The sequence below is a fragment of the Gymnogyps californianus genome, chromosome 11, assembly GCF_018139145.2.
Source record: "Gymnogyps californianus isolate 813 chromosome 11, ASM1813914v2, whole genome shotgun sequence".
In the NCBI taxonomy this organism is placed as follows: domain Eukaryota; kingdom Metazoa; phylum Chordata; class Aves; order Accipitriformes; family Cathartidae; genus Gymnogyps; species Gymnogyps californianus.
In genome coordinates, this window is record NC_059481.1 from 3,761,988 (window position 1) to 3,778,264 (window position 16,277).

Here is a 16,277-nt window from a genome sequence, read left to right on the forward strand (position 1 = left end):
TTTTTGGTAAAAAATTCCGTAATTTTTCTAACATTAATTCCACATAAAATACTTTGGAAGGGCACTTACTTCAGGATATTTTTGTAATTTTTTGTTTGGTTTTTTTGCTATGATGGAGAAAGTCCATCAGGGATTAGATCTCATTGCAAAGATCATTCCTATTGCCTGCAAAGTGTATTGTCTTTTTCTGTGAAGAGCCACAATTGTACCTGCTGTGTCACAAGAACTTTTGCCTTTCAAAATACTCACTTTTGAAGGGGTGTTCGGGGTTTTGAAGGTGCTACTCAAACTGTTGAGTAGCCTTCTGATGGTACATTGTGTTTTTCCAAAGTCAAGTGCGGGATTACCATACGACAGTAAATGCTATTCCTTCCACAGAAAATAGCTCTCTTTCCTCTGTGTTACTGAACGCTTTGTGTATCCCAGACATTTAATATATCTTCATGGTAACACAATGTAGTAGTCAAAATGAACCATCTCAGTAGTTTGTTTATTTGCAGTCAAGTTTTAAAAAAAAAAATAATTTTTTTTGCTAGTGACTCATCAAAAATCCTGTGTATGCATAAGAACACCACAATCATGCTAATAAAATACTCTGCTGCTATAAGACTTCCTTCAGTTCTCATACACTAAACGCTGTTCTGACTTGATTTATTCTGTTTCAGCTTGTTATCTGGATAAGGGGTATAGACCTTTTCTTGTACCTGAAATACTTTAATGTCAGTCAGCACTGCTAGAATATGTTACTTTATTATTATTTTTGGTGTACTCATATGCAACTTTCTAAGTGTTTTTCTACAAACCTTATTTTTACTGAATTCTGGTGGTTTTCTCTTTTCTTCTCTTTACTTAGGTTAGTGTTCCAGATGACCATAATGCTTCTTCAGGCAGAAGTGCAAATAAGCAGGTATTTGAAGGTTTAACAACAGGACTTCTGAGGATAACTGCTGTGATTTTCAGATGTCTAATCTCCAGCTTCCCAGATGGAAACAGCCACTCTACTGCACTGAAGATATTACAGGAAGTGAAAAGTAAATCCTCGAAAGTGGAAGCATTCAACAGCAGAGTCCAAGACCTAATCAGGTTAAAAACAAAAACCCAACTTCTCTTAACCTTCTTTACTACAGAGAAGGAAAATTGCAATGATTTAAGAAAGGAACAATAACTCTTAACTTAGTAAGAGTAGTTTGTGTGTGCAGTAAAGAAGACTATTGAAATGCGATATTCTCAAACAAAAATGTTCTTCAAAAACTGCAGACACAGAAATACAGAAAAGCAAGAGTCTTTTAATTTTGGACTTGGTTTTTTGTGTCCTTTCCATCAGTTTCATCTTCTAATTACCTAGGAGTCAGCTTCCATATTTTCATTATTTTCTCTCAATTGTCTGTGCCAACTGTGTATGCACATTGCCCATGTGGTCCTGCATATCACCCATGCATTCATATAAACTTGCCATAAAAAATACACTTCCTATTATAAAGATTACCCAATAATTCCTATAATCTGATTTCAACCTTTATAACATAGCTGTATTTGAATAGCAATTTTCTTTTCTAAGTATATTTCTTGAGCAAAATTTCAATCAAAATAACTCAGTGAGTTGTAACAGTCAAGTAAAAGAAAATACTTTGGTTTGCTCATTTTTACTTGGAACATTCTAGTTCTGTGATAAAAACACTTGAACCTGAATATATTAATATATATAATTAATATATATTTAATATATTACATATATAAAACTAATATATATCCAACAATATATTTGACTTGCTAAGTGTATAGTTTCACTAGTAAATTATATAATAGTCATCAATACATCTTCAGCCCTCTGAAGAAATGAAATTCTGATTATATGCTACTGAAAATGTGTCACAGTGAGCATCTTCAGACTTTTCAGTCTGGTATGATGCTGATGGATACAAAAAAGACAGCTGGAGGAGGAAAGCAAAACAAATAGTTGTCACAGATACCAGTGACCTCTAAAACTTTATTGTTCTCATGTAACCCGCCTTCTCCCCAAACAGGTTTTGAAAGAGTGTGAAATTTCAGGATGTTGTATTCTCCCCATTTATGAATGGGAGGGTGGGAGGTCTGCGTATTGATATTTGTGCTGAACAGACATCTGACACTGACCGGGCCAAGCACAGGCATACCCTTAAGATAAGAAGATACATGAGAATCCAACTAGGTCCCTCACCTGAGGCACTTTAGGGGATCTGGTTATAAATGGAGAATGAAAGGCACGAAGACAAGGTAATAGTGCAATTAGGAAAAAAAGAGAGAGGGCATTTTAAACTAGTCAAAAACAGACAAATTCTATTATTAATGAGAATCTTTCACCTCCAGGTCATTGTATCATATGTCCTGGGGGAGTTGATTAAATGAGAGTTTTAGGAAGATGGGGGAAGAAAGAGGAAAGTTGAAATGATTTTTTTTTTTTTTCCTATTTAGGGCTACTAGGCCTGATGCATAAACAACAATTATCTACACACTGTCTGGGTATCAAAAGGGTAGCCAGATTATTTGAACTATGCTACCATGGGTAAAAAGCCTGGGAGATGGAGGCAATAGATTAGAGAGCTTTGACATTCCACTTGTCTGTATGCTCAGTTCTTCAAGGAAGGGAGTGCTTCATGTGTCTTCTCGTTGTCTCTGGATGCCATTAAAGAATAGTCCCAGTAGACTGAAAACTCTCATTCGTTTCTTCTCTGCCAAAAGAGCAGACACTTTGTATCCAGGTGTGGGTGTAAGGGAAGGGGGACAATGAACACGTTCTGCAGGTGTCAGTCAGACCGTAGAGATGTTCCTAGGGAAAAAGGAAGAGAATATTGACGAAAATGGTTGTCCCTTTTTGTGAGTAATCATCTATCAGTATTAGCTGTATTTTATTTAGTTCTTCTCTCCCCACCTATTTCACAGAGAGATTTCTAGCACTCAGCATTTCTCTGCGACTGTGATGTATCTAACACCCAGCTCTGTTCCTGGAATTATTCTGCTAATACAGGAGAGCTTGCTTATCACCTGTATGATCAGGTGGATTGCTTAGAGCAAAATCTGCAACAAACCTAATGCTGGTAACTTTTCATGTTGCTAAATAGAACAGACAAACTTACCTGAGCAACGAGTGTGCAATTAATAACCTATGTGCATCTTTAAGTGTTTTTAACTGCTATACTTCAGCAGCTTTAAAAATCTTTCATACTGCAGTTAGACTTCTTGCTTTAGATCCAGTGTATTTTTATTCTTAATTACTATCATTGCTTCCAAAAGCTTTGTGTCAGCAGGGTAAACTTTGGCAGAAAGTCTAGCTTCTAGCCCTGAAGAGAGATTAGTCTTTGAGCAACAACACTGTCTGAGAATTGGAGTTTTCTTCCCTAATCTTAAAAATCCCTGGTTTTTCAAAATCAGACTGTAAGACATGTGAGGGAAGAGTTATTTTTAATAAATACTTGTACAGCTCCTGTGACAAGCATTATCTAATCAGTATTATTTATTTTCTAGAATCAGTATTATTTAATAATGTTCCATACTTAGTCAAGTCAGGGTGGTCTTGACATTATGGAAGCATACAGCCAATGGTGTTCCCATCTCAAGGAACCTACGCTGTAAGAGGCAATCTCTAACAAATGAATTTGACAAGCAAGTAGACAGACTAGCTAGTAGGATGGAGTAATATTAATAACAGAATGGTTATTGTGAACTATCAGTGTAAAAACAGTGAATCAGTTGATGGTGTCTGAAAGCAATCGGTTCCCCATGTCTGTTAAGTCAGGTGGAGGCACAGGATATAACAGCAGTTCTTCTGATTTTGACAAGAAGTTTCTCCCACTTGATAAGAGTGGAGGAAAATACAAAGAAGATTAGAGGGGAAAAAGGAGGAGGTGATTGCAGTGGAATATTTGTCTCCACAAAGGAAGTTGATCTCACATAAGTCAGTAGAATGAACAGTTGAGATGGAGTAAAGTCTGAGAAGCTGAAGGTTTGTGGTAGAAAAAAGAAAGTATGTGAAGTTAGGTGATATCAGCAAGGTGACATGGAAAAAAAATTTATCTGTATGCATAGTTTAAGTGGAGTTGATAACGATCAAAGTATGAGAGAACCTGGTGTGGACAGAGAGATCTTGGTACAAGGACGAACAGCAAATTTTTTGGCGTAGGTTTCCAAGCTATTAGAAATTCAAAGAAGAAACTTCAGCAGTAGTGATCTGATGATCAGCAATGATGATCTGATCTACTCTGATAATAAAAAAGAGGAGTTTTCAGTTTTTAAAAAAACAAGTTACTAGCATGGTTTTCTCTGCGTTGAGTTTTGGTTGAGCTCCTGAGGAGGCTGTCTGATCCTGATCCTTCAATACTGATGGTAGAAGGTTGTTACCTGCATGTTCTATTAGTCTCTTAACTGTTGCATGTATTTTAAAAAGGAAAAAAAAAAACTACCGGGCAGTAGTTGTTATGATATACGTATTGCAATAAAATGTTATCTGGGTAACATCGTTGTCTTCTTGAATTAGTGTGTTCTACAAAGTTTATCTCTTCATGCTAAAAAGAAATTACGCTGTTGCAGAGCTATCAAGATTATTATAAATCATTTAACTATGGCAAAATTCCATTGTCCTTCTAGGAGTATGGTAAAATAAACATTTACACTCATCTTTCTTGTACAGTATAATATGAATTGTCCTACAACAGACAGGTCTCTTAACAAAAACTGCTGATAGTTACAGAGAGTCAGATCTGAAGTTATTGTAATTTGAATTGTTTTATTGAACCCTTTCAGAAAGAGTATTTAAGTAATCGCAACCTGCATTTTGTACGGTTTGATAGTAGAGAAGCAGGAATTACTTCCTTTGCAAAGTTATCAAAACTGGCATGGGACTATTTTTTTAATACAATTTTCCCTCTGTTTCTAGTTACGTGGTGAACATAGGATTGATAGACAAGCTGTGTTGCTGTTTCCTCTCCGTTCAAGGCCCTGTTGATGAGAATCCCAAAATAGCAACTTTTCTACAAAATGCCACAGCAGTGTTGCATGGAATGTGTCAACTATGTTTTGCTGTCAATGGAAGGTAGGTGCACTTGGTCTGTCATCTCTAATATGTTCATCAGGCAGCAGACATTGTAACTCTGTGCCAACACCACGTTCATGGAAGCGAGCATTCTGATGAGGCTGTTAAACAGAACTATTCTTAGTCACACAGTAATAACTGGTAAAGCAGTAGTGCAGGAAATTCGCTCTGTTCACCGTTTCAGCATTGAACTGTAATTACCTGCACTGAGTCTTGATTCTTGTAAGTCATTTATCAGAATTGCAAACTTTATCTCCTTTACTCATCATTACAGAGAGGGTTTTATCACTGCTAATTTTAAGTGTCCAGTCCTAAGGACTTCAAGAGGTATTTTATTATCAGCTAAAATCGACTCTTAATTGATTTGTCTCTAGAGCAGCCTAATTCAGCTCCTGTTCTCTAAAATACCACTGTCAGTAAGGGAATTGTATTTTCTATACAGAAAAGTATTACTGGATTTGTCAGGGAATTTTCTAATGCAAAATGTTTGTTATCGTAACCTAACCAGGGTTGTGGGGAGTGAGCATAAGGTATGTGTCTGCCAGCAAATCTGGACTTCTATAATCTACAGCGTAGGACAGCCTGACACTGTGAGAGTCAAAATTTCAGAGCTTTGGGGTGCACATACTAGAACCTACCACCATTAGACTGTTACACATTTCAGGAAAAGACAAGGCTGACAGAACTTTACAATGAATTCCTGAAGTGTAAAATGATGCTAGGGTTGAAAAACTAGAGTTAATAAAACATAAAATAAGAAACAAAGCTGTAGGTAAGAGCTGTTGCTGGTAACCTAGGGACACAGGCACATGGAAAAAGAACTGCAAGAAATATGAGCCCAAAGAGACCATCCCAACTTACTGAAATTTCCCTTTCTGAAAGCTGCCAACTTGGCATTTTACATTCCAGGACAGCGCTGCCAAAAGTCAAAAGCATACTAAAAAAAAAAAAAAAAAATCACCCTTCTCATAGTGAAATGATAGTTCTAGCTACAAGAGTGAGTAATATAATATTTGCAATTTCTGAAGCAGGCGCATGCTTCACCCACATGATAGAGAACTTTGCACCCCAAAATAATAAGGACTGTGCAAGTACTTCCTTCAAGAACGTTTATCCTTTGTAGAAGCAGAGTAATTTTGGAGGGTTGAGCATTTTTCTTCACAGTTGCACCAAGAGGTATCTGATCTGCATGTAACAGCAACGCTTTGGATTTTATCCAAAGGTGCTGATTGTTCTCGATTTCCAGGTTGGATTGTTCATCTGAGCATGAAAAGAAATGAGAGGAATGAACTTGGAGATTTCAAAACTGTTGTCTTTCACTTTTAGATCAAAAGCTTTGGTGTAACTGTTTAGAAGGACAGTTTAAATTAAATGTCTTTCATCACCTGAGCCCACTCGCATTTAAGAAGTGAATGCAGAGTGTAATTCTGTCATGTTACAGAAGTCCTTAGTATTCAAGGTGATTTAAATGGAAAAAGGTATTGCCAAACACAGATTAACATGGCACAAACAGCTCAAATTTATTGAATTCTCAAATATGTCACAATACAGTAATACATGTTGTGTGATACATGATCTGCAGCACAAAAGGCGGCCTCTCTTTGTGAGAAATACAGATGCCTCTTTCATTCATGGTAAATAGTAGTAGGAGGCAATGCAGCCTATTCAGTCAGAATCTGGCATTTCTCATTCTCCAACTCAGTTGATACATGCTTGAGCACCAAACAAACATGCCATATTATACTCCTCTGTACATCAGAGTAACTAACCACTCTGATCATAAAACTTTTGAAGTTGTTACTGAGAGGAAAAAAGTCTAGTAAGTACTACCAGTGCTCTGACACTGTAGCATGAAAAGAAGTTTTGCCAAAATAATACTGGGCTTTCACCATTGTTGCAAGAGCAATTTTGAATTGTTCTTTTGATATATCCTCCTATATAGAATGTTTCAAGTTTGGGAACTTCTTTATGCTCCTTGATGGTGGTCGTGAGGGGCACAAAAATAATTTGTTTTTTCTGATAGAACTATTTCAGGCTGTTATTTGTCATATAAAAAGTTGTCATTCCATATTAAATGCATTAGAGTATTTTTGTACAGTGCTCTTTATACTGTGTGCAGATCTCAGCGTGCTGCGCCACTGAGTGGCGTAGTGGGCAGCTGATAGGGCAGTAGACGCTGGGTGGCTAACACACCGGGAACACCTCAGGGCTCTCAAATCATCCACGGTGCCTGCAACAATGAAATCTTTTATGAGCTAGAAATGGCCAAGCACTGCGTCATCCTCATCCTTCGCTTTCAGACACCACCAGGCTGTTATGAATTTTACTGTAACTGTCATCTGCGATATCCCCAGAGGGCCAGAAGTTAAACACTCTAACCCAAGTTTTAAACAATTAAGAGATCCTGTCCTGTGGGTACAAAGTATGTTAGGCCATTTCTGGAGCTCTGATGTAGGAAGAGCTGTCAATCTAGACTTTCCTGTCTTCCTCACAAGAACTTTTCATAAAACTCCCAAATTTAGTGGAATGTTTCTAAACCAAGCTCTGAATTGATACCCAGTGTTTATTTGGACAGTTAGTTCATGGAGAACAATTTTATAGGCAGGGAGGAGATCTCAGTCAAGTACCTCCCTGCGTGTACCTCTACATCAGGCAAGATGTCACAACAATAATGATTATTGGAGAATAACCTCAAATTGTATCATATATGTATCTCAGCATTAAGTATTAAATGAGGTCTATGGTTGATATAATGTAGATGATAAAACTTTAAGACATAAACTAAGATACTTTTTTTTTTATTCGCATGGTAGACTTGGGAAAAAAAGTCCAAAATCAGGGAGTTAGATACAATAAAGGAAAGTCTTGCTAATGTAGAAACATAAATTGGAGGATTCTCAATTTTAACATCATAAAAAGTTATTGAAATGAGAGAATCCATTCTGAGCATATGTTATAAACATATCTTATTATAAGAGAGGGATTTTCTTTTCATTAGTGGTCAAGGTCTTTAAAAAGATTTAACTTTGATATTGATCTTACTTCTCAAACGATCATTTTTGGTATGGGCTAATAAATGCTAGATTGATTCTTTTAATTGAAGTTTTGCTGTGGATGTAAGAGCACGTTTTCCAAACACTGTGTAACACGTGTAAAAGATCATTTGTTGAAAACATTAATAACTTGCAACCCCATGTGAACCTTGTTTTGATAATTTTTATACCCTCATCTGTTACACAGTGAGAATCAGTGCAGGTGACTTGAGACCTCCAACTGGAAGTCCCATTTTTCTTACGCTGTGTTCCATCCATTGCTAGCAATGGAGGTGAGAGCTCCTTTCTCCCTGATGACTTAAAAAAAAAAAAGAGTGTATGAGAGCTGAAAATAGGGTATTGTCCCTTATTGTACATAGTGAGAAATGATAAAATGCAGCATGTCTGAATATTGAGCTATCTCTGTTTGCTGAGCAAAAGATGAACCTGACATTTCATACTTAGGCTTGAAAATTGTGGCCATGATAATGCTTAACTGTTTTTTGCTCACCATTAAGAGTAACAGTAGCCAGAATTGAAAACAGAGACGTTTTTATTAACCTGAAATAAAGCAAAATATTAAATAGACTTTATACAGAAAACAGTGGTTTATATAGCCATATAAATCTGTCTTGCAATTTGTGTCCAATTCCAGATGTCCAGTAGCAATGTTCAGGACGATAGCCTTGTTTTCCAGAGTTTATTATTGTAACTATGAGAGATATAAGGCCTATTTTGGGCCCTTGAGTCCTGAATACACATATGGAGCATGCTTGGCTTGTAAACACAAGACAGAAAACAATGAGCAGGCATGGAATGCAAGGAGCATTAATAAAAATATGGCCATGCTGCCCCAGCTCACTCTTCCCTAAAAGCAGGAGTGAAGACTAAGTAAGAAAATAATGGCAAGTCCTTCATCAGCATAGCAAGGATCTTGCTTATGTTCCTGTCTTTTCCTGCACTGCCCAGTGTTCATCAAATCTATATGCCTTTTTTCTCTGTAAGTCTCTGGAACTAAGATTTCTGTCCGAGAAGTTTAGTTATTACCCTATGGAGGACTATTGTTAATGCCTTATTTCACTTTTGCCCATTAGTATGAATGAAGAAATTCATACTAACCACAGAGTTAATGCAAACAGCAGGAGGAAACTATCAGCAGTAGTGCAGTGTAAGGGTTAATCACTAAGGAAGAATGTTCTCCCTAAGAGCGGCACGGTGGACTAGCGATAACACAGATACAAGGAGGGAAGTGAGTTGTACATAAGGAGAATATTGCAAATAATAGTCCTTCAAATTATGTAGCTTCTTGGGACATCAACTTTTTCAAAATTTTGCTGTTTTCTTGAGGTAAGAAATGTCTGCAAGCTCCCTCACTAATCTAGGAAAACAGAATGTCATAGCAGTACAGTAACTAAATTGTTACTGTTATCTCAAAACAGCGGTGGAATACATATAAATCTGTGTCAACAGCTAATGAAGTTGTGGATTACAAGCTGCAGTGGCAGAAAGCTGCAGATATATGGGGTTTGGTCCAGGAAAATAGTGACTGTCATGTCACAGATATGCAAGGAAGTAGGCTGGTCTGTTTTCAGTTTTATTACAGTAATTAAGATAACGTCTGTTTTGGCTGTTGGATGGCGAATCAGATGCAAGTCTGCCTGAACGCTGGTTGTGCTTCTCACCACTTCCAAGTGACAGCAGATCCAGCAAGTACTGTAAACTAACTAGAACTTGTTCTTGAAATTACTAAAAAGTTTCAAATCATCGCTTTTACACAGTACCGTGATTCCTAGCTTAACAGTGTGAATTATAACAAGATCTGACAGGTGCTAAATACTTCTTTGTACTTCTTTTATTATTATTTTGCCTCTTTATTTTGACATCTCTTTCTAAATAAAATAATTTAGAAGCAAAAAGTACAGATGATAGTTTTAAAATCCTAATAATAAAAAAACCAGATTATATTCTAAGCCTTTTGAAAACTCATGTTTCCATTTGGCTCCATGTTTTTAATCAGGAGTATATATTTCAAATATACAAACATTATAATGTATACCCTTAGAGAGGCTTGTCTGCTTGTTAGCTCAGTCAGTTTTTAAAACAATATATTTTCAGATGTAAACAGTTTGCTCATATTGAAGCTTGGAGAAACTGTAGTTTTATGCTTGTTCTGCAGAGTATGCTGTTTCTCATCAAGCTGTATTGAATTCCTGTTTTTAATAAATAGTGGTGTATTTTAAGCAATGAAGTACCACTGTTTAGTGTCTTTCTTTCCTGTGATGGATATATCCACATTTTTAAATTCTTAAACCTTTTTTGTAAGTCATAAACCCCGTACCAATTCCTGAGACTCCTTGATGGCAGAAGCTGAAAATCATAATGGCAACCTGTAATGAAAATTCCCTGCATTTCATTAAACTTTTCTTTTTAAGATCCTGCAGGTTGTTTGACCATAATATAAATATTTGCCTGTTTTTCTGTGTTAAATATAGAGACTTGGTACAGTTTGAAAGCCTATCTGTTTTCCCAGCTATATAAGCCAATGTAAAAAATCTGGTAAGTCTTGCTTCCCTTCAGTGATTAATTGGAGGGGTCTTGTCCATACTGACTATTTTACTTTGGAAGCTGTTACAGACACAGAGAGTAAGCTTCTTCAAATAGGATAATTAAAAGGAGGTACATCTATAGGAATCTCCTCTATTAACTTTAGTTACGTAAAACCTCTGTTTCTTGTATGATGTCATCATCTTAAGATATTAGGGGTTTTATGGGTTTTTACTTCAGTCTGTCTCCTGACAGTTAGTACTGAATTTTCACTGGGCTTACCTTTGAGGTGGACTAAAAATCTGCTAAATGTATGAAATTTGCTGCTGTACAGACTTGACCAAAATCACTCAAAGCAGCATACGCAGAGGTTCATGCTTTATTTTCCAACATCTCATATACATTTTTTTTCTACTGTAAAGCCCACAACCAGTATGAATAACGTCTTTTACCTTTTTATTATAAACATTTAGACTTAAAGTGATTATAACTGACAGTTAAAACCAACAGGAGCCAGTGGCCTATTCATATACACATTAATACAGGCAACATCAAAAATAAACGTTTCTAACAGTTCCTTCAACCCACCAAACCTAGCAGACAGATTTTTTTTTTTTTTTTTTTTTTTTTTTAACAGCTTTGTCCTGTGATATAACTTTAAAATCCCTGGTCTTTTCTGTGAAAAAAATAATGCTTGCATTTTGAGTTATTTTACAATTGACTTTTTAATGTATATTCTGATTCATTCACTGCTCCAGAGCAGCACAAAATGGTAAAAGGATTTCATCCAGCAATGTAAGCTTTTTCATATGGAATTGTTTAAAAATAATGACGGAGTGAGAGTTGAAAGCAAGCTAACTTCAACCTTTGGTAAAATTGCTCAATCTTCTCATCGCATATAGTCACAAAAAATTCTGTGAGGTATCATATACAGTAATTAATTTGGGGTTATCGTTTGACCACGAGTGGTTTTTTCTGTTTTGTACTGTTGAAAAAGCTAAGATTGAAATTAAGAAATACTGGTTGGCAAAAGGAGCTGTGCTCTCATGTGATACTGTGGAAATAAACATTCTAGTTACTGGAGTGTAGTTAAGTGATGGTTAGCACATTTTGGCTACTGCATACTGCAAAATAAATAATTGGACATCAGAAGGTATTTTAAAGTGAGGAATACTAAGGAGTCCACAGACACACAAAGCAAAGCTGTAAAAATGGTGGTCCCAGAGCTGTTAGCTCGCCCTCCTTTTGCAGCCATCCAGGTTCGTTCCTCGCTTGCAGCCAGGTTCGTGTGCCAACACGACCTGAAACTGTGCAGCAGGAATCTGCATAAAGGCACAGCTGGCAAGGCCAGGTGATGGCTCAGGAAGCGTCTCTGCTGACTCCATTCAAACACACTCACTTAAAGACCACAGAGCTTCAAAATGTAGATTTTGGGCATGGATTGCAGGCATAGAAATAGGAAAGTAATGCCATAAATTGTTGTGCAGCATAACCCCACCCAAAACACACTTAGAGCTCTAGTATTTTTTCCACTTTTTTTATTCTTTACGGAGTAAATGTTAGGGTCATTATGAGTGTTACAAAACCACCAGCTGAATGTGGTGGTTCTTTTGCAGCAGGTAAGTGGCATCAAATCATAATTTTAATCATCTCTTTAATTTACTTCAGCTTGTCTTTCGGATGTTATTACATGTATTTTGAGAGACTCCTACACCAGTGGCCTTCTGAAGCGCTGTCATGGCTGGTTTCGTGGCACAGTTTCTTTAAGGATTATTAGGAGTTCAGTTGGCTACCGCAGTATCAAACAAACACCCCGTTTTTGGAACCTGTACAATAAACTCAGACACGTTCGTCTCCAGCTGACTCTCTACAAATGGCTGACCGCTAACTTGTAGAGTTGTAGTGGAGGTCCAGTGGTGACTGGTGGTAATGGAGTCACTTGTGTAACAACACAGGTACTGGAACATAGGCACAGCTACATTACTTTTGTTCTTACTGTGTCTTACCTAAAGATCTTTCAAAGATTTGTGAAGTAATTATGCAGTCTCATGTGTTTTTTTGTACAGCATAGGTATCACTGAAGTAGGACTGGGACATTAATCCTTGAGGTAGCTGCAGAGATTGCTGTACTTAAAAGCTTTTTCAGTAGCATCAAACATTCACAGACTGTGAATAGAAATAACTTGGAAAGAAGTGGTACCCATAAATGCTAATTTCAGATAAGATCATTCCTTACATCTGTGATCTAACTGATAAAAAGCAGAAGTGAGTCATCTGAGCAACTGCTTTCTAAACATAAAGATGTGAGCGGACGGTGATGGAAGCAGATGGGTGCTAGTAGAGTAAGTTGTGTACAACCCAAATACTGTCCTATGATATTTACCTAGGCTCAGGGCTGCGAGAAGACCCCTCAAAGGCTGTGCAGAAATACTTCATAGCCTGAGTGCTAAAATAACCTTCCTAAGCCTCCTAAATCTTCCCTCCTTCACCTGCAGTGTGTCAGCCTCCTCGCAGTAGCTGTGCACACTCTGTACCCACCCAGCTGCTAAGCAGTCCCTGCTCAGAGGCACAACAGGAGTTTGTGGTATCAGAAAGATCTGGTTATCAGCCTTGCCGTATAAAGCAACCCGGTGTTGCTCATGTTTTTAGTGCCCGCTCATGCTACCTTACAGAAGCATTGTATCCACAAGAAAATGCATAGATACTAGCTTTCAAGTTTGCTATTGTAACTGCAAAGATGGTGTTTCATGTAACTGTTGTTCCTTCTTCTCTTAAAATATTTAAGCTATATTTGAAGTTAGCCCAGTACCAGGGCTGCCTTTGGGACATGGAGAATGCAGGTTCGTTATCCTGCTCTGCCTGTTCCTCTCTTTCTCTTTGGTCCAAGGAAGCAATGGTGTGCTGTTAGAAATAGAAATTCTCATTGATAGACATTGGTTTTGGGTGAGGTGGTGCTTTCTTACCTGTTTTTTTTTGCTTCACTAGAAAAAGTGAAAATGACAGAACAAGACGATGATTGCCAAAACTTGGTAGTTGCTGAATTCGTGGTTTAGTTGCTCCATTGAAGACAAGTGTCTGTATCATAAAAAGCAGGATTAGTCAGCCTAGCTAGGATCTGTGTTGTAAACTTCACTGGAGCAGAGCATTGTGTGTAACAGAGTGGTGCAAGGTGCTTCTGATGCAGATACTGAAAAGACGATTTAGAGCCATTCTAGTCAAGGAAAAGCTCCTTACTGATTCGGGTCAACAGGAACATTCTCAGCCCTCTGAGTGTCCAGTCTTTCTGTGTTAAAGTGAGGTCTTCAAAGTTACAGGTTGTTTTAGAAAGTGATTCTTGTTTCAACTACTTTCCCATTCCCTTTGCTTTTAGTTGTTATAAAAGGGAAAGATACCCTCATCTAATTTGTCCTTTTATAACATTTTCTCATATCACCTGTCATATTTTCCTTTAATTGTAAAGAAGAATAATATATAGACTCAATCTTTGTAGTCTCTTTTGATATTGACACTTCCTTTTTTTTCTTTTTTCTTTTTTTTTGGAAATGGATGGAAACATAGTAGAGGAGGTAAAGACCAGATTTTGATGTAGCATGTTTTCAGTGTTACTGTTCACTGTATCTTAATATTTTAGTCTTTCCTTTGATTGCCAATATAGACTAAATGTATTTCCATAATGAAGTTCAGGTGATTTACATGATGGGTTTGAATTAGAACTCAGAGTATATAAAACTTGTTGAATTATTTTTGTGCTTTATTTTGTATTTGCCTGCCTTCCACACATTATTTAACCTCCAGAGTAATGACAATCTTAGTCTTCCTTAGTAGTGACTGTCCTGTGTCATCTTCTGGATTATTAATAATGTGAAAAAACCATGAACAATACAAATCACGGAGGGATTATGTTAAGTGCTTTTGAAAGTTTGGATGTGAGAATGGAAGGGGCATCCTGAGTTATTTGCCTGTCTGTCCTGATATCCTAGATAGCCAAAACCCTTCTCCATTATTTTATGTGCATACCCAAAAAATAACAAAGAAACCTAGTTTCCATTTGCACAAGCTGTGCTGGTTTGTCTCGAGCATTTCATACTTATTTGTGGTTTGCTACCGTACAGTCTCCCATAATAACATCTGACTGAAATAAGAAGTAGTGTGTTTTGTTAACTGCTCAACCACTTCATTCTTAAATTCCTGCAGAACTATTTGATTAAGATCATCTGGTCCTAGTAACTTATTTTGCTACTTAGGTAGGCAGTTTGTTCCAGTGCCTGCAGCCCGTCACTGAGGCAGTGAGAGGCTCCAGGGAGTTCTCCTGCCTCTACTGGCTGCTATTGAAAGAAAGAAAGATGGGTGTAGGCTACTGACCCGAGACAGAGCTTGCATGGAGCCCCTAAAGTGCCCCCAGGCTTCCAACTTGAAAGCTGTCAAATTTCTGCATGGTCTTGCGCTGGTACCGTGAACCCATTTTGGGAATTAAAGAGAGAGTGAGACGGTGCCCAGATTATTGAAAGTATTTTCTAGAAATGTTGTGGTTTCTTGACACATTAGACATCAGGTTTTTTCCTTTTTAGCAGTTTACTGTTTTTCTAACATTTGGCTTATTAAAAGTGCTGCATCCTGGGCAAGTGTTCTCACTGAGTGCTGGTCTCCTGCTCAGACGGCTTAATGTTTCTTTGACAGATCTTGGAACATATTTGACAATACACGTCAGGACCCCACAGGACTAACAGCAGTTCTTCAGTCTACAGATCTGGTTGGAGTCTTGCATATGCTGTACTGTGTTCTTTTCCACGGGACAATTTCAGATCCAAACACAGCAAGTCCTAAAGACAGCTATGCAGCGAACACAATCCAGGTTGCCATTCAGAGTTTACGTTTCTTCAATAGTTTTGCTGTTCTTGATCTGCCTGCCTTTCAGGTAACAGATGTTTTAAAATTTTTGCTTAGTGTGAAAATGTTAATTATTGCATGTACTTTTGGACTAAGTTTTGTCTGTAAGATCTTAGTTATTGAAGGAACTGTCACAATTAAATGTTGAGGTTTTCTTCCTGCATAAAATTGGTAACTGTTGTTATTTCCACCATATAGCTATGGCTAATGAATTTAACCAAAAAGTGAAGATTTAGAATACGTGAAATGCTGAATCCATTCCATTACTACTTCTATTCAAAAACCCTCACTTCTAGCGTAGTACTTTTTATATTTAATAAGCCCCAAAAATGTAAAAAAAATTTTGGTAAAAAGCATAAAACAACAGTTTTTCTAATGTGAAAGGACTTGCTTATATTATAACCACAATGTACATTTGTCAGTGCTTTCAATGGCCACTTGCTTTAAGATTGTACAACTGAAACTGAAAATCACTTTATATCAATTTTATTTTTGTCCAAATAAAATTTTATTGACCAAAAAATGGAAATTTAACTTTCCATAATTTTTATTCACAAAAAAAATCCAAAAAGATCACATTTTGAGTCTTGAGAAGGTAAGTCTTCTTACCTTCTTCTGTGAACAGATTTCTATTGTAAATGAATCACTTTGCCATACAAAGAAAATACAAATACTAGTATATTTCTCAGATAAATTGGCAAAGCTGTTATGTTGTTAGTATAAAACACCTGTCAAAAAGCATTGCTTTG

At 37.0% G+C, this 16,277-nt stretch overlaps 1 protein-coding gene across 2 annotated transcripts in view; it reads left to right on the plus strand.

Annotated features, from left to right (window-relative positions):
• The window catches only part of SCAPER (S-phase cyclin A associated protein in the ER), a 169,124-nt gene that overhangs the window by 128,231 nt on the left and 24,616 nt on the right, over positions 1 to 16,277 (plus strand). For both annotated transcript variants that reach the window (XM_050903319.1, XM_050903320.1), the window contains exons 25-27: positions 854 to 1,083; positions 4,910 to 5,065; positions 15,319 to 15,556. In XM_050903319.1, the coding sequence (XP_050759276.1) occupies positions 854 to 1,083; positions 4,910 to 5,065; positions 15,319 to 15,556 (624 nt within the window). The remainder of the gene's footprint in view (positions 1 to 853; positions 1,084 to 4,909; positions 5,066 to 15,318; positions 15,557 to 16,277) is intronic.